This window comes from Petaurus breviceps, unplaced genomic scaffold (assembly GCF_028583685.1).
Source record: "Petaurus breviceps papuanus isolate PSGF00001 unplaced genomic scaffold, PetGlider_PUasm1.0 175, whole genome shotgun sequence".
Classification (NCBI taxonomy): domain Eukaryota; kingdom Metazoa; phylum Chordata; class Mammalia; order Diprotodontia; family Petauridae; genus Petaurus; species Petaurus breviceps.
In genome coordinates this window covers 50,352,717-50,371,714 of record NW_027185764.1, presented here as the reverse complement: position 1 = coordinate 50,371,714, position 18,998 = coordinate 50,352,717, and the positions used below count along the sequence as shown (strand labels likewise).

The following is an 18,998-nucleotide window of genomic DNA, read 5'->3' as shown; positions in this document are numbered from 1 at the left end:
TGTAGGCACTAAATAGATGTTTGTTCTTTTCCTCAGCCCTTCCTGTGAAAAGCTCATTTTTGCATGTATGTCATCAGAAATACACTACAGCCGCCATGTACTTTTTCCATTGCCCTTTGGGGTGACTGTTAGCTTTGGGTGTTAAATGGAGCTTACTTCACGGAGGGCAAGAAATATTTCTTTTGTGGACTTTCTGTTTTTAATACCTAGTCCAGTGTTTTGCACATAGTAGGTACTTAATAATTTGTTGAATTAATTTTTTGGAGATTGTGGAACTCCAGCTAGACATTTCTCTGACAATGTCCTTCAAACTGTTTCTGCATAATTCCTTGTTTGTCATATGTCCCAGCCTGCTCTTACCTACTATGTACCCATCTATGGGTAATCTTCAATGATACTTTTTCAGAGACAACAGCATTCCATGACTCAAAGCTGCACAACATCACTGAAATAATGATTTTTTTTTAAATGGGTGTTTGTTTCCAGGAGAAGCTTGGGGCCATGTAATGGTAAGGGAATTTGAAGATCTTCCCTGCCCATTAATGGGCCTCACTTGGAGTCCAACAAGAGAAGCTTGCTTAGGGGAGGCTAGTTTTTCAGGAAGGCATATCCCTTTTGTTACTTTGTAATTAGGCAGGGAGTCATGAAAGTTGTGATGTCCTCTGATCCTGAAGAAGGGTATATATGTGCATATATATATATATATATATTCTTGAGGTGAGGTTTTGTTTTGGGGCTCACTTATGGGCAGAATTCTATGATTTGGCCAGATGAGACTCTGGGTAGCTGCTGAGCCCTGCCATGCTTTGAAAATCCAGATTTTGGTGCTTCTCTCTCTGATGACTAACAGGATTCCAGACACTTCCTAGCTCTGACTCTTACTGGTAAGTCTATCAGTGGGGCTCATGTCACTGCCACTCTGCTATTCAAGCCTATTTCAGACTGGGAAGGGAACCAGGACAGAAGAACCCAAGAAACAATACCCAGAATCTTGACTGAAGCAGAGCCCCAAAGGGGCTCCTGCAGCAATCCAACGAGGTCTGCCCTTCATTAGAATGTGAGCTCCTTGAAAGCATGGACCACGCTTTTTGCTTTCTTTGTATCCCTAGAGCTTAGCCTAGTGCCTGGAGCATAGGCCTTACTAAATGCTTGTTGACTGTCTGACTGACCAGCAGAAGATCCTTTGGAATAGACTACCTCCACTCGCTCCTCACTCCTCATGTGGTTTCTCTTCCCACCTACTTCCTTCCCCAACATTTTTTTTTGTCTTTCCCAAATGAATAGCTCTGGCTCAATGTGCCTTCCAGAAGGATTTCCCTGAGCTTTTGCAGTGGAATATTTCTAGTATAAGGCTGTCTCTCATTTGGCCTCAGTGGCCCATACCCAAAATATCCTGAGCAAAATTATTCAAAATTCAGCCCTGACCTGACAACCTTTCCTGGATTCTTTCTACCTGGTCTCATAGACTTTATAAAATAGTAACACTGTGTATTAGAAGTAGAAGTCAAGTTAAGGCAATAAGCATATATTAAGTGTTTACTAGGTGCCAAGCAGTGTGTTGTAAATACAAATATATATGGAAAGATAAAAAGATAATCCCTCCTATACTAGATGGTAGATGGAATTACAAATTGTATTGAAGCCTTTTTATGAAAAACACTTGCAGCTTATACCTGTACAACCTCTGTGGATTGTTTGAAAAGGACTGTCTGTATTTAGGGGAGCTTGAAGTTCCCCGGGAAAGTCATGTATGTCATTGAGAAGGTGTGTACTGTGGCTCTACTATGTTCAGACCCAGAAAATTTCCCTGGAGTGTCAGTATTTTGGGGGGTCAATTATAACTTGTCTAAAGAATTGCGTGACCATGGCAGACAAATTGACTATTGGGGCTGCTCTGACAAGCCATGCCTTCTGGGCTTGCAGGAAGATAGATATAACTGGACCACAGCACTTTAAACATGGACCAAACACTTTATATATGCTTATTGATTGGTTGATTGGTGGATAGAAGCTGGGGGTGATAGACGGCATCAAAGATGATCTGAGCTTCTAGGAACAGATCCAGGAAAAGTTGCACATTGCTGATTCTCCATGGTCTGAGGAAGGGACTCAGAAATGGCATACTCTCATTGCCTGAAAAGAAACTCCGTGTGAGAACTGTTGCATTCTTTTTTTTTTCTTTTTGGAGGGCAATTGGGGTTAAGTAACTTGCCCAAGGTCACACAGCTAGGTGTGTGTGTGTGTGTGTGTATGTGTGAGTGTGTGTGTGTGTGTGTGTGTGTGTGTGTGTGTTAAGTGTCTGAGCCTAGATCTGAACTCAGGTCCTCCTGACTCCAGGACTGGCACTCTGCTCACTATGACACCTAGCTGCCCCTGACTGTTGCATTCTTAAGACATGAGGGGACTTTGGGGTGTGCTCAAGGAACAGCACTGACAATCTATATATTTAGATAGAACCGAAAAGGAGCTAGAATAGCTTAGCGTAGCATGTGGTGAATAGTAGGCAATTCATAACTGCTTATTGACTGTCTAACTAGATGATAGTAAACTGAGTCAGAAGTTTACTGGAAGTCAAAAAAGATAATGCAGTTAGGGGTTGCTGTAAGAGAGGCATGGATTCCAGGAAGAAGTATGTAAAGATACTACCCTATTCTGTCCTGGTCATATCACATATGGAAGGGTGTTACTTTCTGGGTACAACAGTTAAGGAAGGCCATTAACAAGCTGGAGAGTTATCCAGAGAAGGACAACTAGAAAGGTAAAGCATATTGAATTCATGTAATTTCAAGATAGCTTGAAAGAAGTTGTGATGTTCAGCGATATTTTTTGTTAAAATTAGGGTAAATCTGTATTCATTCTCTCTGTCTCTGTGTCTGTCTGTCTCTCTCCTTACCTCTCCCCACAAAGGAAGCATGTTGTGGGAGAGTGTAATTGTCTTCTGTGGTGAAACTTTCAAAAGGGGCGAGCTCCCAAATGGTTTGGGTTTCTTAACTTATTTTTAAGTTGGGACAGCTAGGTGGTGCAGTAAATAGAGCACAGGCCCTGGAGTCAGGAGGACCTGAGTTCAAATCCCACTCTCAGACACTTAACACTTACTAGCTGGGTGACCTTGGGCAAGTCACTTAACCCCAATTGTCCTGCCTTCCCCCCTTGCAAAAAAAGAACTTATTTTCAAGTTTTTCAATGAATTTATCTAAACTACTTTCTAAGAAATTTTACATTTTTAGCTTGTACCAGTGATTGAATCTAAAAACTACTTGGCAGATATAATCAAATAAAAAATCACCACTTTTCACAACTCTTAGGGTGTTAACTGGGCTTTGTTCCACAGTGCTGACATCCAGGGGTACATGGTGAATAGGAGCATACTTTCTTCCTGGGTGAGTGGACAAGGGAGGAGGGAAAGTGGAGAGGCCAGTAGCATGTGAGGGGATGGGAGAGAAGAACAATTCCACTCACATGCCACTGTCCTGGGGGAAAGGTACACTGCCTCCCCCACTTTGCCCCGACTCCAAGGTTCCTTTCTCTATCCTACCCCTCTCAGGGTGCCTCACAACTATACTAGTAAGCTGCATCTTATAGGGGCAGACCCTATGTACCACCTGACCTGCGGGCTCCAGCCACAGTCCACATGCTTGGGATCAGGTGTGCAATTAATAGAGATTGTAGCACATGCCAGACTTGGGGTACACTAGGGTCTCTGCTTCCTCTGCTCTTCCTCTTCCCCCATGCTCCAAAAGCCCTCAAATGAATTTACTGCAGGAACTGGAATTTTCAGTTTGGTTCTATCACTTTCCTTCATCTGATAATTTTAGTTCTAACCAATTACTATTATATCAAGGAGAACACATGTCATTTAAACATGGTACTGGTAAGTAGATATTGTTAAATAATGATGCCACCCAATTAAGGGAAAAAAAGAAGTCACCTGGATGTTTTGGTTGAGCTTTTTGACAATGCTGGTGATAGTCTGGATGTGGTTTTCCAGCAGCTGCCGGGCCATTGACTCCTCCTTATGGAATCCATGGCTCCCTTGAAGACAAGATGAGATCTCCTCCTTGATGCGAAAGGCCTGTTCTAGAAGAACAGTCATAGTTCTTTCCTGGCTAGCTAGTCGATCTTCTAGGGGACATCTTGGATTCCCTGGAATGGCAGGAAGAAAAGGCTGATCCCTGGCCAGAGGAGAAAAAATAGAAATCAAGACTTTTATATTGATAAACTTGAGGAAGAAGAAACCAAACTGGAAATCTTGTTGCCTGTTCCTTTCTCCTTTCCACCAGGATCTGTCAACTCATGGAATTAACAAACCTCAATGAAACAAAGAGGATGAGTGAGGTTTTAAGAACCACTGTGGTCAGAATCTTGATTTGATGTTCCTTCTAAAAGACAGGTCTATCTCACTATCTTGACATCATGCCATACATAGTTAATGTTTTCCCACATAAACAAATGGTATGTTACAATGTAAGCAGTTTTGTTCTATAAGGTATAGGAAGGAAATCCATTAGGGAAGAAATCAGAATTATTCTTCCTACATTTTTTTCTCTATTGCACAGAACATCCAACCACAACTGTGTTACTAAGTATATGATGAATCCAGGGGAGTGCTGGAACCAGCTTGTACCGACTCTGAGAACCGACTGTCAGATTTTCAGTGTGTACATTCACACCTTGGAAATAGACAAATGCTACAAGTCAAGACTAGATTTATTGTTTTGTTGATTGTTTAGCCTTGAAGTGATGGAGAAAAATGTTAATAATACAGATTGAACCTAATAGTGCATTATACATTTTTTTAGAGTCAGTTGTCAAATATTTGCTAGTACACCCCTACGTATAAACATATATACAATAAATATAAAAATACACTTTAACCTAGAACGAGATATAGGAGTTTGCAGGTCAAGTTTTTCTATTCACAGATGTGGAGGTGGCTATTTGCAAAGTCTTAAAGTAATTCACAAATGAATAATCTTATGCAGAGCAAGATGATCAAGAGAGACCTGTATGTACCTCCAACTGATGGATAGTTTTACATCTTAATATTTTTAATATGTTTAAGTCAATCAATCAGCAGCATTTATTAAGTGCATGCTATGCTTCAGGCACTGTAGGTGAAAAGACAAAATGAATAGTCCTTGCCCTCAAGGAGCTTGTGTTCTGTGGAGGGAGACAAGGTCAGAGAAATATATATATACAAAACATCCATAAAATCAATATAAGGTGATGGGGAGGGCGTGTGTAGTAGTAGTAGTAGGCGAAGGAGTAGCTAGGGAGACTAGGAAAGACATCCTTCCCATAGGCAATGGTGTCTGAGTGCTGCTTTGAAGGAAATTAGAGTTTCTAAATTCGAGTAATCTAGAGATTCAAGAAATTATATTAAAAGAATGGTTAGAAAGACACTTGGGCTATAGAGGAAAAAAAGCTGATTCTGACTGTTGTCTGTCATAATTTATCAGTATACAATTGAATATTTTTTCTCTTGTTCTCATCTTTCTTCTAGAAAAAATAAAGTTCAAACAAACCTTGGAGATCATGTGACTTATTAGCTAGAAATGACCATAGGAGTTGTCTAGTCCAAACCCCTCATTTTATAGATGAGGAACCTTTTTTTTAAACTCCTTCCTGCTAGGACCAGGACTAGTCCTCGCATTTGTGCTTAAGTCCTGTAGGTCATAACGGCAAACTTTTCCCATGACATCACTGCAACAAAAACTTTTAAAGGTCTTTTCTTGGCTTTGTTTTGTTTTTTGAGACTGGCTCTCCTCATCTCTCCCATGCTCAGAGGCCAGTGGCCCACATGAGACTAATCCCACTGCTGTTCAATATGGAAGCTTTGGCTTGCTTCATTTGCAGCCTGGGCCAGTGTGCCAGTGTCCAGTGGTCCTAACGGCTCATCGTATTAGTGCTGGATTGAATGCAGACAACCAGTGGGCTTTATAATGCTCTATGCAGCTCAGAACTCCTTAACTCAGTGTACACTAGCCTCTGCCTTATGTTCTGTGGAGGGAGACAAGGTCAGAGAAATATATATGTGTATATATATATATACAAAACATCCATAAAATCACTCCCCCTCCCCACTTCCAGCAGGGACTATGGTTGTACACCAACCAATTCTGGCCAGTTATTTATTTTTTTCTTTTAAAAACATTGGAGAGCCTGCTTGAAGAGATCAGTGAGGATCTTTGAAAAAATTATTTTCCCCGGTTTTTTACATCAACAGATACTCATAGAAAAATAGGTTCTTTGTTTCTTTCTCCCTGGTTTGATGTTTGCTTTCCTCTATTTGTGATGTCTGCTGTCCTTAGGCACAAGTACCACTTCGATCAGCAACCAGTGCTATCTTGGACTGATTTAGGAAGCTTGGTAGAGGGCTGTGATGGGGGCAGCCTTTATTGGTCTTAGTGATAGTGGTTGCTTACAACATTTATCCTAAATGAAACATAAAGCCTTCACTGCACCATTAAGGTCATTGGAAACTGCAGCCAGAAGAGAATGGCTCCCTATGAACACGTTGCCACAACCAATCTCAGAGGACAATGAGGAAAGAAGGTGTGTTGCTTTAATAAATTATCTCCATAACAACATAACAAGCCATATTTATATAGAACTTTGACATTCATAAAGCCCTTCCCTCATAAAATAAGCAGAGCGTATTAAAGATAAGGAAACTGAAACTCAGAGAGATTAAGTGATTTACATATGGTGACATAGATAAGTCAATTTTGGCTCTGGGTTGGAATCCAGGACTCCTGACATCTTGTACAGGTACAGGGCTCTTTGCATTAAATATACTCATGGGTCCCCCATACTATACAAAGTCTCTAGTCCTAAACAAAGCTATTTTTATCTTAGGAATCATTTTGATCCTATCCAGCTTCAGGAGAGCTGTCCCAGGGGTTTCAATGACTAAATCTTTTTTAACCAACACGCCCTAGTGATAAATGTCCACATACCACAAAGCCCCAGCCCTTGCCTCAGAAAGAGCAAATGGCTGAGCCTGGACCTCATGACCTTGATATTAGTCTTTCCCTTTCTAGAATTGGTTACAAATCCTTTTTCAGAGCAGAGGGAGGCCATCAAAGGCTTGAATCATGGAGAAGGTGGGACTTGAAGAAGGTAAATCAGCATTTAGTGTTCATGGGAGAGTGGGCTGATGGAAGTTGAGCTTATATGTTGTGAAGTTGGAGGAAACAGCAAATGAGACAATTGGTGCCAGATTGTATCTTACAATTAAGGCACATGTGATTAGAGTTGATACAGTAGGGAGCCATAGGAGTTTTTTCAACTTAGAGATAGTACAAAATGAGGAACATAGATTAGCTGATCTCTCTGATAGTTTCAATAGTCACTGATTCTATGGAAAATGTGGTGTTCAAGGAAAATTTATCTGGCAGCCACATATGGGCAGATTGTGTTGTAAGGGTAGGATTTGGCAAATCACAGAGGAGGCTGTGGATCAGGGTAGAAGCAGTGGAATGAGATAAAGGGTTTATGATATTTTCCTCAAACCTGATTGTACTTCTCCATTTCTGGCTGTATCACCACCACTTAATAGTTTATTTCCCACATTTGAAATCCTTGGGGTTATTTCTGATTCTTTCTTCTCTATCCCCTCTTGTACACAATCATTGCCCAAGACCCGTCAGTTCTATCTTCAAAATCTCTCTCGTATGTTTTCGCATCTCTCTATTCTCACTACCCTAACATGAACACAGGCGTTCATTATCACTTTCCTAGGCCATTACATTAGTTTCTTAAGAAGCTTGATTGTCTCCACTGTCTCCCCCTTCCCATCCATCCTCCATAACACTGTCAGATTATGCAAAGGTCCTTATGCTTACAGATATCCAGGTCATTTCCTCTGCTCAAAAACCTTTGTTGCTTCCACATTTAAAAAGCTAGGATCCCATGAATTGGAATTCTGCAGGGGAAGCCAGCCAGCCCAGAAGGGATGTGAGTAATTTTCTTTTTAGTTTTACTTTTGACTGTTGTCATTTATTGGTTTTTAATTTTTAAAACTCATTTGTATTGATATAATTTGTTTTCATATCCCCTAAGTTTCCTTTCCTATCTCTCCTCATCTCAGAAAGCCATTCCTAATACCAAAGAATAAAAAAAGGGGGGAAACAGTTCAGCAAAACTAACCAATAAAATGAAGATGTCTGATATAACATGCAGTCTTCCAACTTATAGTTCCCTACGTTTATAAAGACATGAAGAAAAACGAATGCTCACAATTCTTCCTTGGTTATTATAATTTGCATGGCATTCACTTCTTATTATTGTGTATCATTGCTCAGTCCATTTATATTGTTGTAGTCCAAAGTCAACAATGATCTCTTAATTACCAGATCTCACAGTCTTTTCTCCGTCTTCATCCTTCCAAATCCGTCTTTGACCTTTGACACTATTGAATATCCTCTTCTCTTGGAGACTCTCTCCTCTTCAGTTTTTTGTGACCTTATTGTCTCTTGGTTCTCCTCCAAACTGACTTCCTCAGTTTATTTTTCTGGATCTTCATCAAGATCATTCCCACCATCTGTGGGTAAGCCCCAGGGCTCTGTTCTCTGCCTTCTTTTCTCGCTCTTTAATGTTTCACTCAGTGATCTCATTAGCTCCCATAGATTCTCTTTGTAGATGATTCCCAGATTTATATATCCAGCCTTAACCTTTCTCCTGATCTCCAGGCCCACATCCCCATCCAGCTCTTAGATATTTCAAGACTAAAAACCTGTAAGCATCTTAAGCTCAACATGTCTGAAACAGAACTCATTATCCTTTCCTTCAACCCTTTAACTCTTCCAAACTTTCCTATTATTGTTGAGGACCCACCATCTCCCTTGTCACCCAGACTTGCAACCTTGACCTCATCCTTGACTCTTCTGTTGCACTTACTCCACATATCTAATCTGTAGTGAAGTGTGACGGTTTTTACTTTGACAATCTCTCATGCCCCATTCTTTCTACTAACACAGATGTCACTCTGGCACATACTCTCATTGCCTCATGCAGAGTTTCAATAACCATCTAATTGGTTTGATGGCATCATCTCCCCTCACTTGATTCCAACCTCTATGTAGTTGCCAAAATGATTTTCCCAAAGTACAGGTCTGATCATGTCATCCTCCTACTTAATACACCCAGGGGCTCCTTATTACTCCAGAACCAAATAAAAATGTTCTATTCAGCCTTTAAGTACATTAATAACCTGGTCCTCTCCTATCTTTCTAGTCTGTTTATATTTTACTTCTTTGCACATATGCTCATATCCAGCTACACTGACCTTGCTGCTCCTCACACAAGACACACTCTCTCTCTCTCTCTCTCTCTCTCTCTCTCTCTCTCTCTCTCTCTCTCAGTTTTGTACCTTTTCACTGATTATCCTTCATGATTGGAATGTTATTCCTCCTTGCCTCTGCCCTCTATGTCTCCTGGCTTCCTTCAAGGCTCAGCTCCAATATCACCTTCAGCTTTAGGTCTTTTCCAGTTATGTTTCCCTCCCCCACCTCCCAAGAATTAGTGCTTTCTCTCCAAGCTTTAATTCCATTTACACTATGTTTATCTTGTATGTATCTCGTAATTCTATTAGAATGTGATCTCCTTGATGGTAGGGGCTGTACTTTTGCCTTTCTTTATATAAACTCTTGAACTACTACCCCAATGTATACTCACACTGATGGGCAAGTCTTCAGGACCTGACACTGTACCTCCTCAGGGCTAGAGCCCTGAGGGGTTGGCTAATATCTGTAACACTACAGCTCATGAGTATTTCTTCCAGAAGGATTACCAGTGTGCTTCTAGCCATGATTATCAGTTCATAAAATCAGTTAGATTTTACAAAGAAGTACTGTCTGAAGTGATACAGCAAAAATAATTGGCATAGTGGGAAAAGTTTGTTATTTATCATTTATTAATATTGTTCGAATCCAGTTTTATATGGCTAGAAAGTGTCTACCCTCAAAGCTTACTTCTAGAGGTCAGGCTGACCTCAGAGATGCTCTAGGAAAGCCAGATGGCTGCAAGGAATGCTTAGATGCTTAGAACAAATAGATAGTGTTTGTTCAGGTGCATTCAGGTATTATTTTGGGTCCACCTAAAGCTTCTGTTTTGGGTTCCCCACAATAGATTGACTTACCTGCTGGTACACATCTCAAACCGCACTTCTGGAGACTACTTACTTGGAGCCAATCAGGCAAATGTCCTTACACCCTTGTTTGAAATCTCAGAGTCTTGAAGAAGGGGAGCCATACCTTCTCTTCTGGCTCTCTCTCCTTTCACAAATGAATGCATAAATTCCTTTCTAAAACTATTTCAGACTTTGGGGTTCTTCTCACAACTAACAGTACAAAACATTGCTCTCAGAAGACTCTAACACTCTCTTCTGCTTGTACATACAGAATCCGGGGGAAAGAGGGCTCAAGCTCAGAGACCACATGTAGTAAATGTGTAACTCACAGCTCCTGAAAGGCCTCCTGTTGGAGTTCTCAAGATGTTCCACTTGGTCTTGTGTAGGTTTTCTGCTGGCTCTTTGTCAAGCCTTGACTGATTTTCTTATCAAGTGCAGTCTGTTCTTGGATCCTGCTGCAGAAACTATTTTTGAGGGATGCGATTAGGACATGGAGTAAAACGTCCAAATCCTCCAGACCCTTTGAAGATTACAAGATCTAACCAAGAGGAGGAAAAGCAGCCTTGGTTGATGAAAAGTTCTACCCCAAATCATTCCTTTTCAGGTGTGGTTCTCTCTCCTGGCTCCACCAAATCTATGATTCTAACTCCCTCCCTAGGTTATATAATTGTATAATATACATTATAAGGCCCTTACAGTGCATTACAGTATTCCTCAGTCAAGTGGAACAGACATCGTCTGGAACCTAGGAAGGTAGCCAGGCTTTGTTCACACCTAATGAAGAACTGAAGTCTATTCTCACCCGATACATTTGTTGGGCATGGGACACTATTTCTTACTTTGGGCAGGGAAGGGTGATTTGATTGACTTACTCAATTTACATTACACTTGTATCCCCTGTGTTTAGCATAGTACCCAGCACATAGTAATGCTTATTGACTGACTCACTTGTTGTAGTCACTTCATAGGTGGTTTTCTCAGTTCTAAAAAAGCCGCAAATGTCTTCCCCTGCCATCATTACCCAAGTCATCTATACATCCAAGTGGCAGAACAAAATATTTTTTCTCTAATGTCAGAATGTGGTTACTCCTTATCCTTTGAGATTCTCACCTGACGTATTCAATTTTCTTGCTTGTTTTTTGGAACCATCCCTTTTAAATTATCAAAAGGCCACCAAATTCTGTATTTAAGCTGTCAAGGTGAGGAACAGTAATATAATCTACTGGTCTAGTGTGTACAGAAAGTGCCAATCTCTAGATGGAAAAAATTTTAGAGACCTTTTTAGAGAATTTTTCAAAACTTATACATCCATAGATTTAAAAACTATTGAAAGCAAAAAGTGCAATACATTTTAAATGGATGGAATCTGCAAGGAAAAAAACCAAAAAACCCCAAGACACTAGGTCTATTTGATTTTTATGACTTAACTCCAGTTGTGCTCCAGTAAGCAGATACAGGTCTATACACAACGTCCCACTTTCTTTTCTGCTCTATTTTTTTGTGAACAGACAAATATGCTTCAGAGAATTCAATAAATTTGTTGGTTTTGGGTCAACAGTCAGAGGTAAGATTTTGGTCAATACAACGTTCTAATTATGGCAAAAGAAGACCAGAAGAAAAATCCTTTATATGTTGCTAGTATAATGGTTATGTGACAAGCTAGGTTGTGGGTCTGTCATTCAACCCAATAGGAAAACATCGATATAAATTTTAGGACAGTTACATTAGTGTCATGGACACACTGCATGGAGGAATGTGCCTCGCTAATCTTTACATTTCCCACAGCACCTAGCACAGTTATATAAGTATTTTTACAAACCATGAATTGATGCATAAATGTGAAGTAATTCTCATCATCACAATTTGGGAAGAAGAGAAGTGGGTCTGGGGGGAAAGGCTTGTGGGGCTATACTGCAGATTCCACATATGATCCCTAAGGTGGGAAACCACAGGCAAATCAGACAAATGTAAGTGGGAACAATGCCAACTCAGATTCTATGTACAAGCCAAAGTTGGTGGGAGGAGAGGGAGAGAAGAGATGGGATGAGATATGGCCTATACTGTACATCTTGGACTGGTTTTAAAGCTTTTGATGGGACCCTCAATTCATTCAGAGACATTATAATGTTCTTCCCAAAAAGAGGACTCAAGGTCCCTCTTGTTTTAGGAGAATCATTAGATCTTTTCCAGTCCTTAGAGGTTTTGCTTAATGAAAGTGTACTATTTCTACTTCTTAGAGTCATGGCCTTGAAGCCATTTCATAATCTCCTGTCAGAGATGTCACTTAATGATCCTAAGCCAAGGAGGAGAAACAAGGTAATATTAAAAATAAGGGAAATTCTCAGAGCCCCTGCAAGGTAAAGGTAAAATTAAACAAGCAGGGGGTGGCTAGGTGGTGCAGTGAGTAGAGCGCCAGCCCTGGAGTCAAAAGAACCTGAGCTTGGATCCGGCCTCAAACACTTAAAACACACACACACACACACACACACACACACACACACACACACACACAAACTAGCCATGTGACCTTGGGCAAGTCACTTAACCCCAATTGCCCTCCAAAAAAAACCAAACCCAAAAAATGAACTAAGCAGGAACCACACAAATACAGATATATATATATATATATATATATATATATGTATATATATATATATATATATATGTATATATATATATATATATGCACATCCCAAACATGTTCTCCCCTTGCTAATCCATTCTCTCTATTTCAGATCTTTTGATATGGTGACTGAACTTAGTCTAGAGATAAGAATCATAAAATCTGATAATTACATGGTTCTATAAGGTTTGCAAAGTACTTTAAATGCATTCTCTCATTTGAGTCATATCATAAACCTGCAAAGTAAATGCTCCAACTACTCCTACTATAAAGATGAGAAAGGTGACCCCCAAAGAGGTAAGTGCCTTGCTCAAGGTCATACAGTAAATGTCTGAGGTAGAATTTGACCCATCTTTCTTTTTTGCTAAACCATGATTGTTGCATTTAATGAAAATGATTCAATCACTCTATGGTGTAAACACCACTAGATGACCCATCTGAGCTATCCCCAAACAATATGATAATCTTATTTTTTGTTCTATCTTCTAATTACCAAAATATTACTAGACCAAGGATCATAAGCTATCAGTCTTCATAATGCAGTGGCAAAAGTAATGTATCATTGTATAACAAAATGACTGCCATCATGCTAAAAAAATTCCTGAAAACAATCCTTTCAGACTCTGGATGACTTATTCCACTCATAAGAAGAAATAATAAATCATTTATCATTTTACCATTTGACTTACTGAAACTTTTATGGGTATAGACTTTAAATATAAAGCACTAGTAGTCAGCCAGAGGCCCTTTGCCTCCCCCAAATATTCTCCTGTGAGAATTATTGAAGCATATATTGGCTACAGCTCAGCCTAAAGGGCTGCCAGTGGAAATCACTTCATTTCTATATCTCCTTTTTTTTCTCTGGAAACTTAAAATAAGAGGTAGACCCACCATGAATAAGAGATTATATTCACTTTAATGTCCCCTCTACAAAGTTTTAAATCAAATTAAGGATCTTCATAGTTATAACTCCTAAGTCTCAAGGGAAGCTAAATTTTCATAGATCATAAAATGTTAGAACCAGAAGGAACCTCACAAATCATCTAGCCCAATCTCTTGGCATCATGTGACTAAGTCTTGTAATAATGCATAGAAGACGGATCAGCTCTTCCCCATCACATCATGTCAACCACTCTCTCATTGAAGCTGGAGTAGAGTGACTCCACCAGGTAAGCTTGGACCTTAGTACCTGGCCACCTTTTCTGTTTTAGGTTAACTTTCCTGAGTGAATGACCAAGCATCACCCTTTCGATAAACATATCTAGATTTGAAAGTGTCCTGGTGAGTTCAAGAGGTCCAGAGGTCCTTTGAGTAAAGCTAAGTGGAGGAAACTAGGAATTTACTTATTTATTTATTATTTAGTTGCTTTATTGAGGAAGATGGCTGGGAGTTATTTGGATAGAACAGTGCCAAGGTGAAATATGTCCATGCCTAGTTACTGGTCTCATAAACTGCTTTCAATTTTAATCAGATTTAATTGTTACCTTCCTGGGAGAGATTATAATAGCAGTTGTAAGTTAAGTTGCAGAATCCTATTTTAAGTTGTTCTGTCAATGGGCACTTGTAAGAGTTTTTTGTATTTTAACAGTTCTTTTGTGCGTAGAAAATAAATAGTAGCTCCATGCCTGATTCATACATGAGCCAAGAAATAAAGCTTTAAATAATTTGTCACTGGAGCATTGAGGTGGAGGTGTAATGAGTCAAAGTGTATGCAACAAGGGAGCCTAACCCTAGTCACTCTTTTTAGAGTGATGGACCTGGAGTGCTGACTGGGTCCACTACAAATTTATGTTACATAATATCAACTGGACCTTCACTATTCAAGGCAATTTTTTTTCTACCTCAATTGACTCACTGCAATTTCATTCAAAAACTGGTTTTTCATCTCTCAAATCCCTGCCAATATCTCAGCTGAGAGCCTTGCTTCATATTTCACAGAAAAAATTCAGGCCATTTCCTGAGAGCTCCCTCGTTTACCCTTCTCATCTCACATCATTCAGTTACCTTGTGCGACTATTGCCTAAGCCTTCCCCCCATCTCTTCTTGCCTAGGCAAATTCCTCTCTCTGCATCCTTGGTCCACTTCCATTCCATCTTCTCCAAAAGAACTGACCCCTCTTTTTCCCCCATTCTATCACTTCTCTCCAGTCTCTCCCTGTCTATTAGCTGTTGCTACCTATAGACATGCCCATGTCTCCCCCATTCTCAAAAAACCCTCCCTTGATCATCTTATATCTCTCCCTCCTTTCTGTCTACAATGGGTGCCTCTACTTCCTTTTCTCTCACTCTGTTCTTAACTCTTCCTAATCTGGCGTCCTATCTTATCATTCAGTTGAAACTGCTCTCTTGAAAGTTACCAGTAATCTCTAATTGCCAAATCTTGTGGTCTTTTCTCAATCCTCTTCATTGTTGACACCTTCTACATTGTTGATCACCCTCTTTTCCTTGATTTTTATTCTCTTTATGTTTTGTGATGCTGTTCTTCTCTGGTTCTTCTACCTATCTGACCATTCCTTCTAACTTCCTTTGTTGGACTTTTAATTAGGTCCTGCCTGCTCATTGTGGTTGCCTCCAGGGTTCTGTCCTGGGCCTGGTTCTCATTTCTTCCCTATTATTTCATTTGGCGATCTCATCAGCTCCCATGTATTCAATGATCATTTCTTTTTTTTTCCTCCTTTTTTTGTGGAGGGGGGAGGGCAGGGCAGTTGGGGTGACTTGCCCAAGGTCCCACGACTAGTACATGTTAAGTGTCTGAGACCAGATTTGAACTTAGGAACTCCTGACTCTAGGGCCAATGCTCTACTCATTATGCCACCTAGCCACCCCTCAATGATCATTTCTATACTGATGATTCTCAGATTGCATTCTAGGCTGATGGGGAAAGCAGAGTGAGGAAACCACAAAGCCAGGAAAGTACATGGCATGTCTAGGACATGGTGAATAGACTAATTTGGGAAAAGGGACAGATTTATAGGGAAATATAGAGGGAGAAAAAGCTGGAAAGGCCTTGTGATTATCCCAGTGAATCTTTCTCTTTGTCTTAGTACTGAGAACTTTCTAGGAAGTGACATGTTTCCTTATACTTTTTTTTAGCTACACACATACAACCAATTGACTTTCTCACAGTGATTTGTATTCCTTTTTCATTCCTTAGCCTATAAACTATCATTAGATTTTAACCAAATACACTTGGTTTCCTTTAGAATTGATATTCTCCTTCCTTATAACAGATTTCAAGTAAATTTAATAAATATTTGTATAGTTTCTAAAAATACCTAAGGTACACATGTATATACATATGTTATATATGTATATACATATATTATATATATTCTATATGTATATATAGAATATATGTGTATAGCCTTATAGGCATATATAATGATGAATAAAATAGTTTCTATCCATAAAGAAATATTCCCCTACATAGATGTGATATGCCTTTTATATATTTTTGTCAGATTTGACTTCTTTCCTTCATAGTTTTTGAAGAGTTGTATGTCACTCTAATACTGTTTTACATGTTTGTTTGAATTCTCCCATTAAAAGAATAAGTTACAGAATGGATCCAGGATAAAACTCTATCAATCTATTGTTTACAGGAAAAAAATTAATGAAAAAAAGAGAACCTAGATTTAAATTAGGTCAGTCTAAAATATATCAAGTTCAAGAAAAACAGGAATGGTAGTACTAGTATGTAATAAAATGGAACTCATACTAGAAAACCTTAAAAGAAACAGACAAGGGTATTATATAATGGTGAAAGAAAAAACTATAGCATATATATAATACTTTAAATTTTATATGTAAAACAATTCAACAGCTAGTTAAATTTGCAAAATAAAGCTTAGCAGTAATCCAAGAAGAAGGAGACAAAAATGTAGTAATAATAGGAGACTTTACCACTCCATTATCAGGATATGACCAATCAAAATTCATCAATAATAAAGAAATCATGGATCTGAACAACTTTTTAAATAAAATGAAATTAACACATATATGATACAGAGATAATTGAATAGGACAGGCAAGGAATGTACATTCTTATTTTCCCCCCTTTTGGAGGGGGAAAGTAGGGCAATTGGGGTAAAGTGACTTGCCCAAGGTCACATGGCTAGTTTGGTGTTAAGTGTCTGAAGCCGAATTTGAACTCAGGTCCTCCTGACTCCAGAGCCAGTACTCTATTCGCTGCATCACCTAGCCACCCCTATACATTCTTTTGTAAGAACACATAATGGCATAATGGTGTGTGTGTGTGTGTGTGTGTTTGTGTGTGTGTGTGTATGAATCACTCCCCATGGCAGTGATGGGGTAAGAGAAAAGAAATTTAAGTATGAAGTTTGGGAGATGCATGTAGTAGTCGACTGTTTTGTTGCACTGCAGAATGCATTAGCAAAAAATGATCTGACACTATGCTAATAAAACATTTTCCAAGCTTCATTTCAATAGGCATAATTATCTTCAAAAGTATCTAAAGTAAGGATATGAGTCATTAACACTTTTGAACCTATGGCTATGGTTTCTTCATACCTATAACCATTTTCACGGAAGGTTCCTAGTTATTATTACTTTACAGACATATTCTGGATGGGATACAGTTTTTTTTTTAAAGCTGACCAAAGTAGTACCATGAATAAGAGAAGGCAATTTTTTCTTATGATATTGATTACTTCCCTTTCTTCACCCTGCCTCCCCTCCAGTTTTATTACAAAGGGTTATCACAGTTATCTTGAAATTCATACTTTGCTATATCTGATCTTCTGGAATTTTATTCATTTAATTTATAATAACAAAAAAGTTCACGAAGGCTCTCCTTATAAAATTTACTTCTTCTGGAGAGCTGAAAGAAAGGACTGGGATAGTTTAGTCCACATTGTTGGCAAAGGAGCCGACTAAGATGACCCCTCAGGTTTCTTGGATAGACCACTGAGCCTACAACTAGGCATTTCGACAATAGAGCATGTAGTTATAACTATTGAAAGTAGAGACTTACTTGGGAACATATGGAATCAGATCTGTGGAATTCTCAGTTGACATTCCGATGGGAGGAAATGTTACCTAAAGCAAAGGTCACAAGTTTTTAAGATGTTATTATCAGCTTTACAAACATTTGAATTTCAGACAGTAGATACCTTATGCATTCTATCATGGAAATTCATTTAGTCTCTTCTGTGGCTTATTTATATTGCTAATGATGAAAATCAAAAGTCAAATCTAAGAAGACATTGGTTAGTAGTGTGCCATAACTGTGATATCCATCCCTCATTATGTGAAATTCCCTTTTGTCCATCTTAATGGATTGCCTGCATTTGAAACCCATCTATATACTCTAAAATTTTCAAACATTGTCAAACATTTTGCTGTTGACTATTGCACCAGAGTCATTCAGCTAATGCTAATTCAATTTGTTTAGAAAATATAGTTCTTCCCTTTTCCTAAAGGAGAAATGGAAGCTCAGTGTCTATGGAGGCATTTTCTAATTTTTTTAAATGAGCAAAATTCACAGAAAGTCCTTAAACAATAAGATTTCAGAAGCCATGAGTCAAAAGCTCATTATCTGTGCAATGGTTCAATTACTTCAGAGTAACTGATTACATAATGAATTATTTCTGACTTAATGACTAAAAGTGAAAAAAAAATCTAGTCAAATATTTTTGTTCTAAGGAATTTTGAATGATGGATTATTGTACCCAATGCAAAATACAGGTCTACTCAACAACTTTGTCCATAAATTACTATAACTGAAAATAATAGGGTATACAAAAATTGGAAAGATAAGAAATGTAATGAAATAATATTAAACTAGAATGTATGACAAAATCATTATAGTAATGATAATGTGTTTACCCTCAAACTTGTAATTTTAAAAATACTTTTATGAGGGAAGAGGCAGAATTGTAGAACGAATACAGGACTGTCCTTGGAACCAGGGAGACCTAGGTTCTAGTTCTGTTTCTGGTACCTTTGCTGTGAGACAATGGGGAAGTCACCTGGCCACTCCATGCCCAAGGCTATTCTCTAAGACTATATCAGAGACTAGTGCCAATCTCTACCCTTGGATGGATTTCCAACATTTCAACTTTCCCTTACCAATGAAATCACAGGTTTAGATCAAAAAGAAAGAAATCAAGTATGTGTAATATATATGTTTATATATGTAAGTTTACATATATAAGATCTATACATATATGTGTGTGCATATATATTTATACAGAGAGAGAGAGAGAGAGAGAGAGAGAGAGAG

At 38.8% G+C, this 18,998-nt stretch overlaps 1 protein-coding gene across 1 annotated transcript in view; it reads right to left on the bottom strand.

The window, feature by feature from the left end:
- The window catches only part of FAM81B (family with sequence similarity 81 member B), a 94,441-nt gene that overhangs the window by 61,934 nt on the left and 13,509 nt on the right, over positions 1-18,998 (bottom strand). The window contains 2 exon segments of the mRNA XM_069085443.1: positions 3,929-4,172; positions 17,748-17,812. Coding sequence (XP_068941544.1) covers positions 3,929-4,172; positions 17,748-17,812 — 309 coding nt within the window.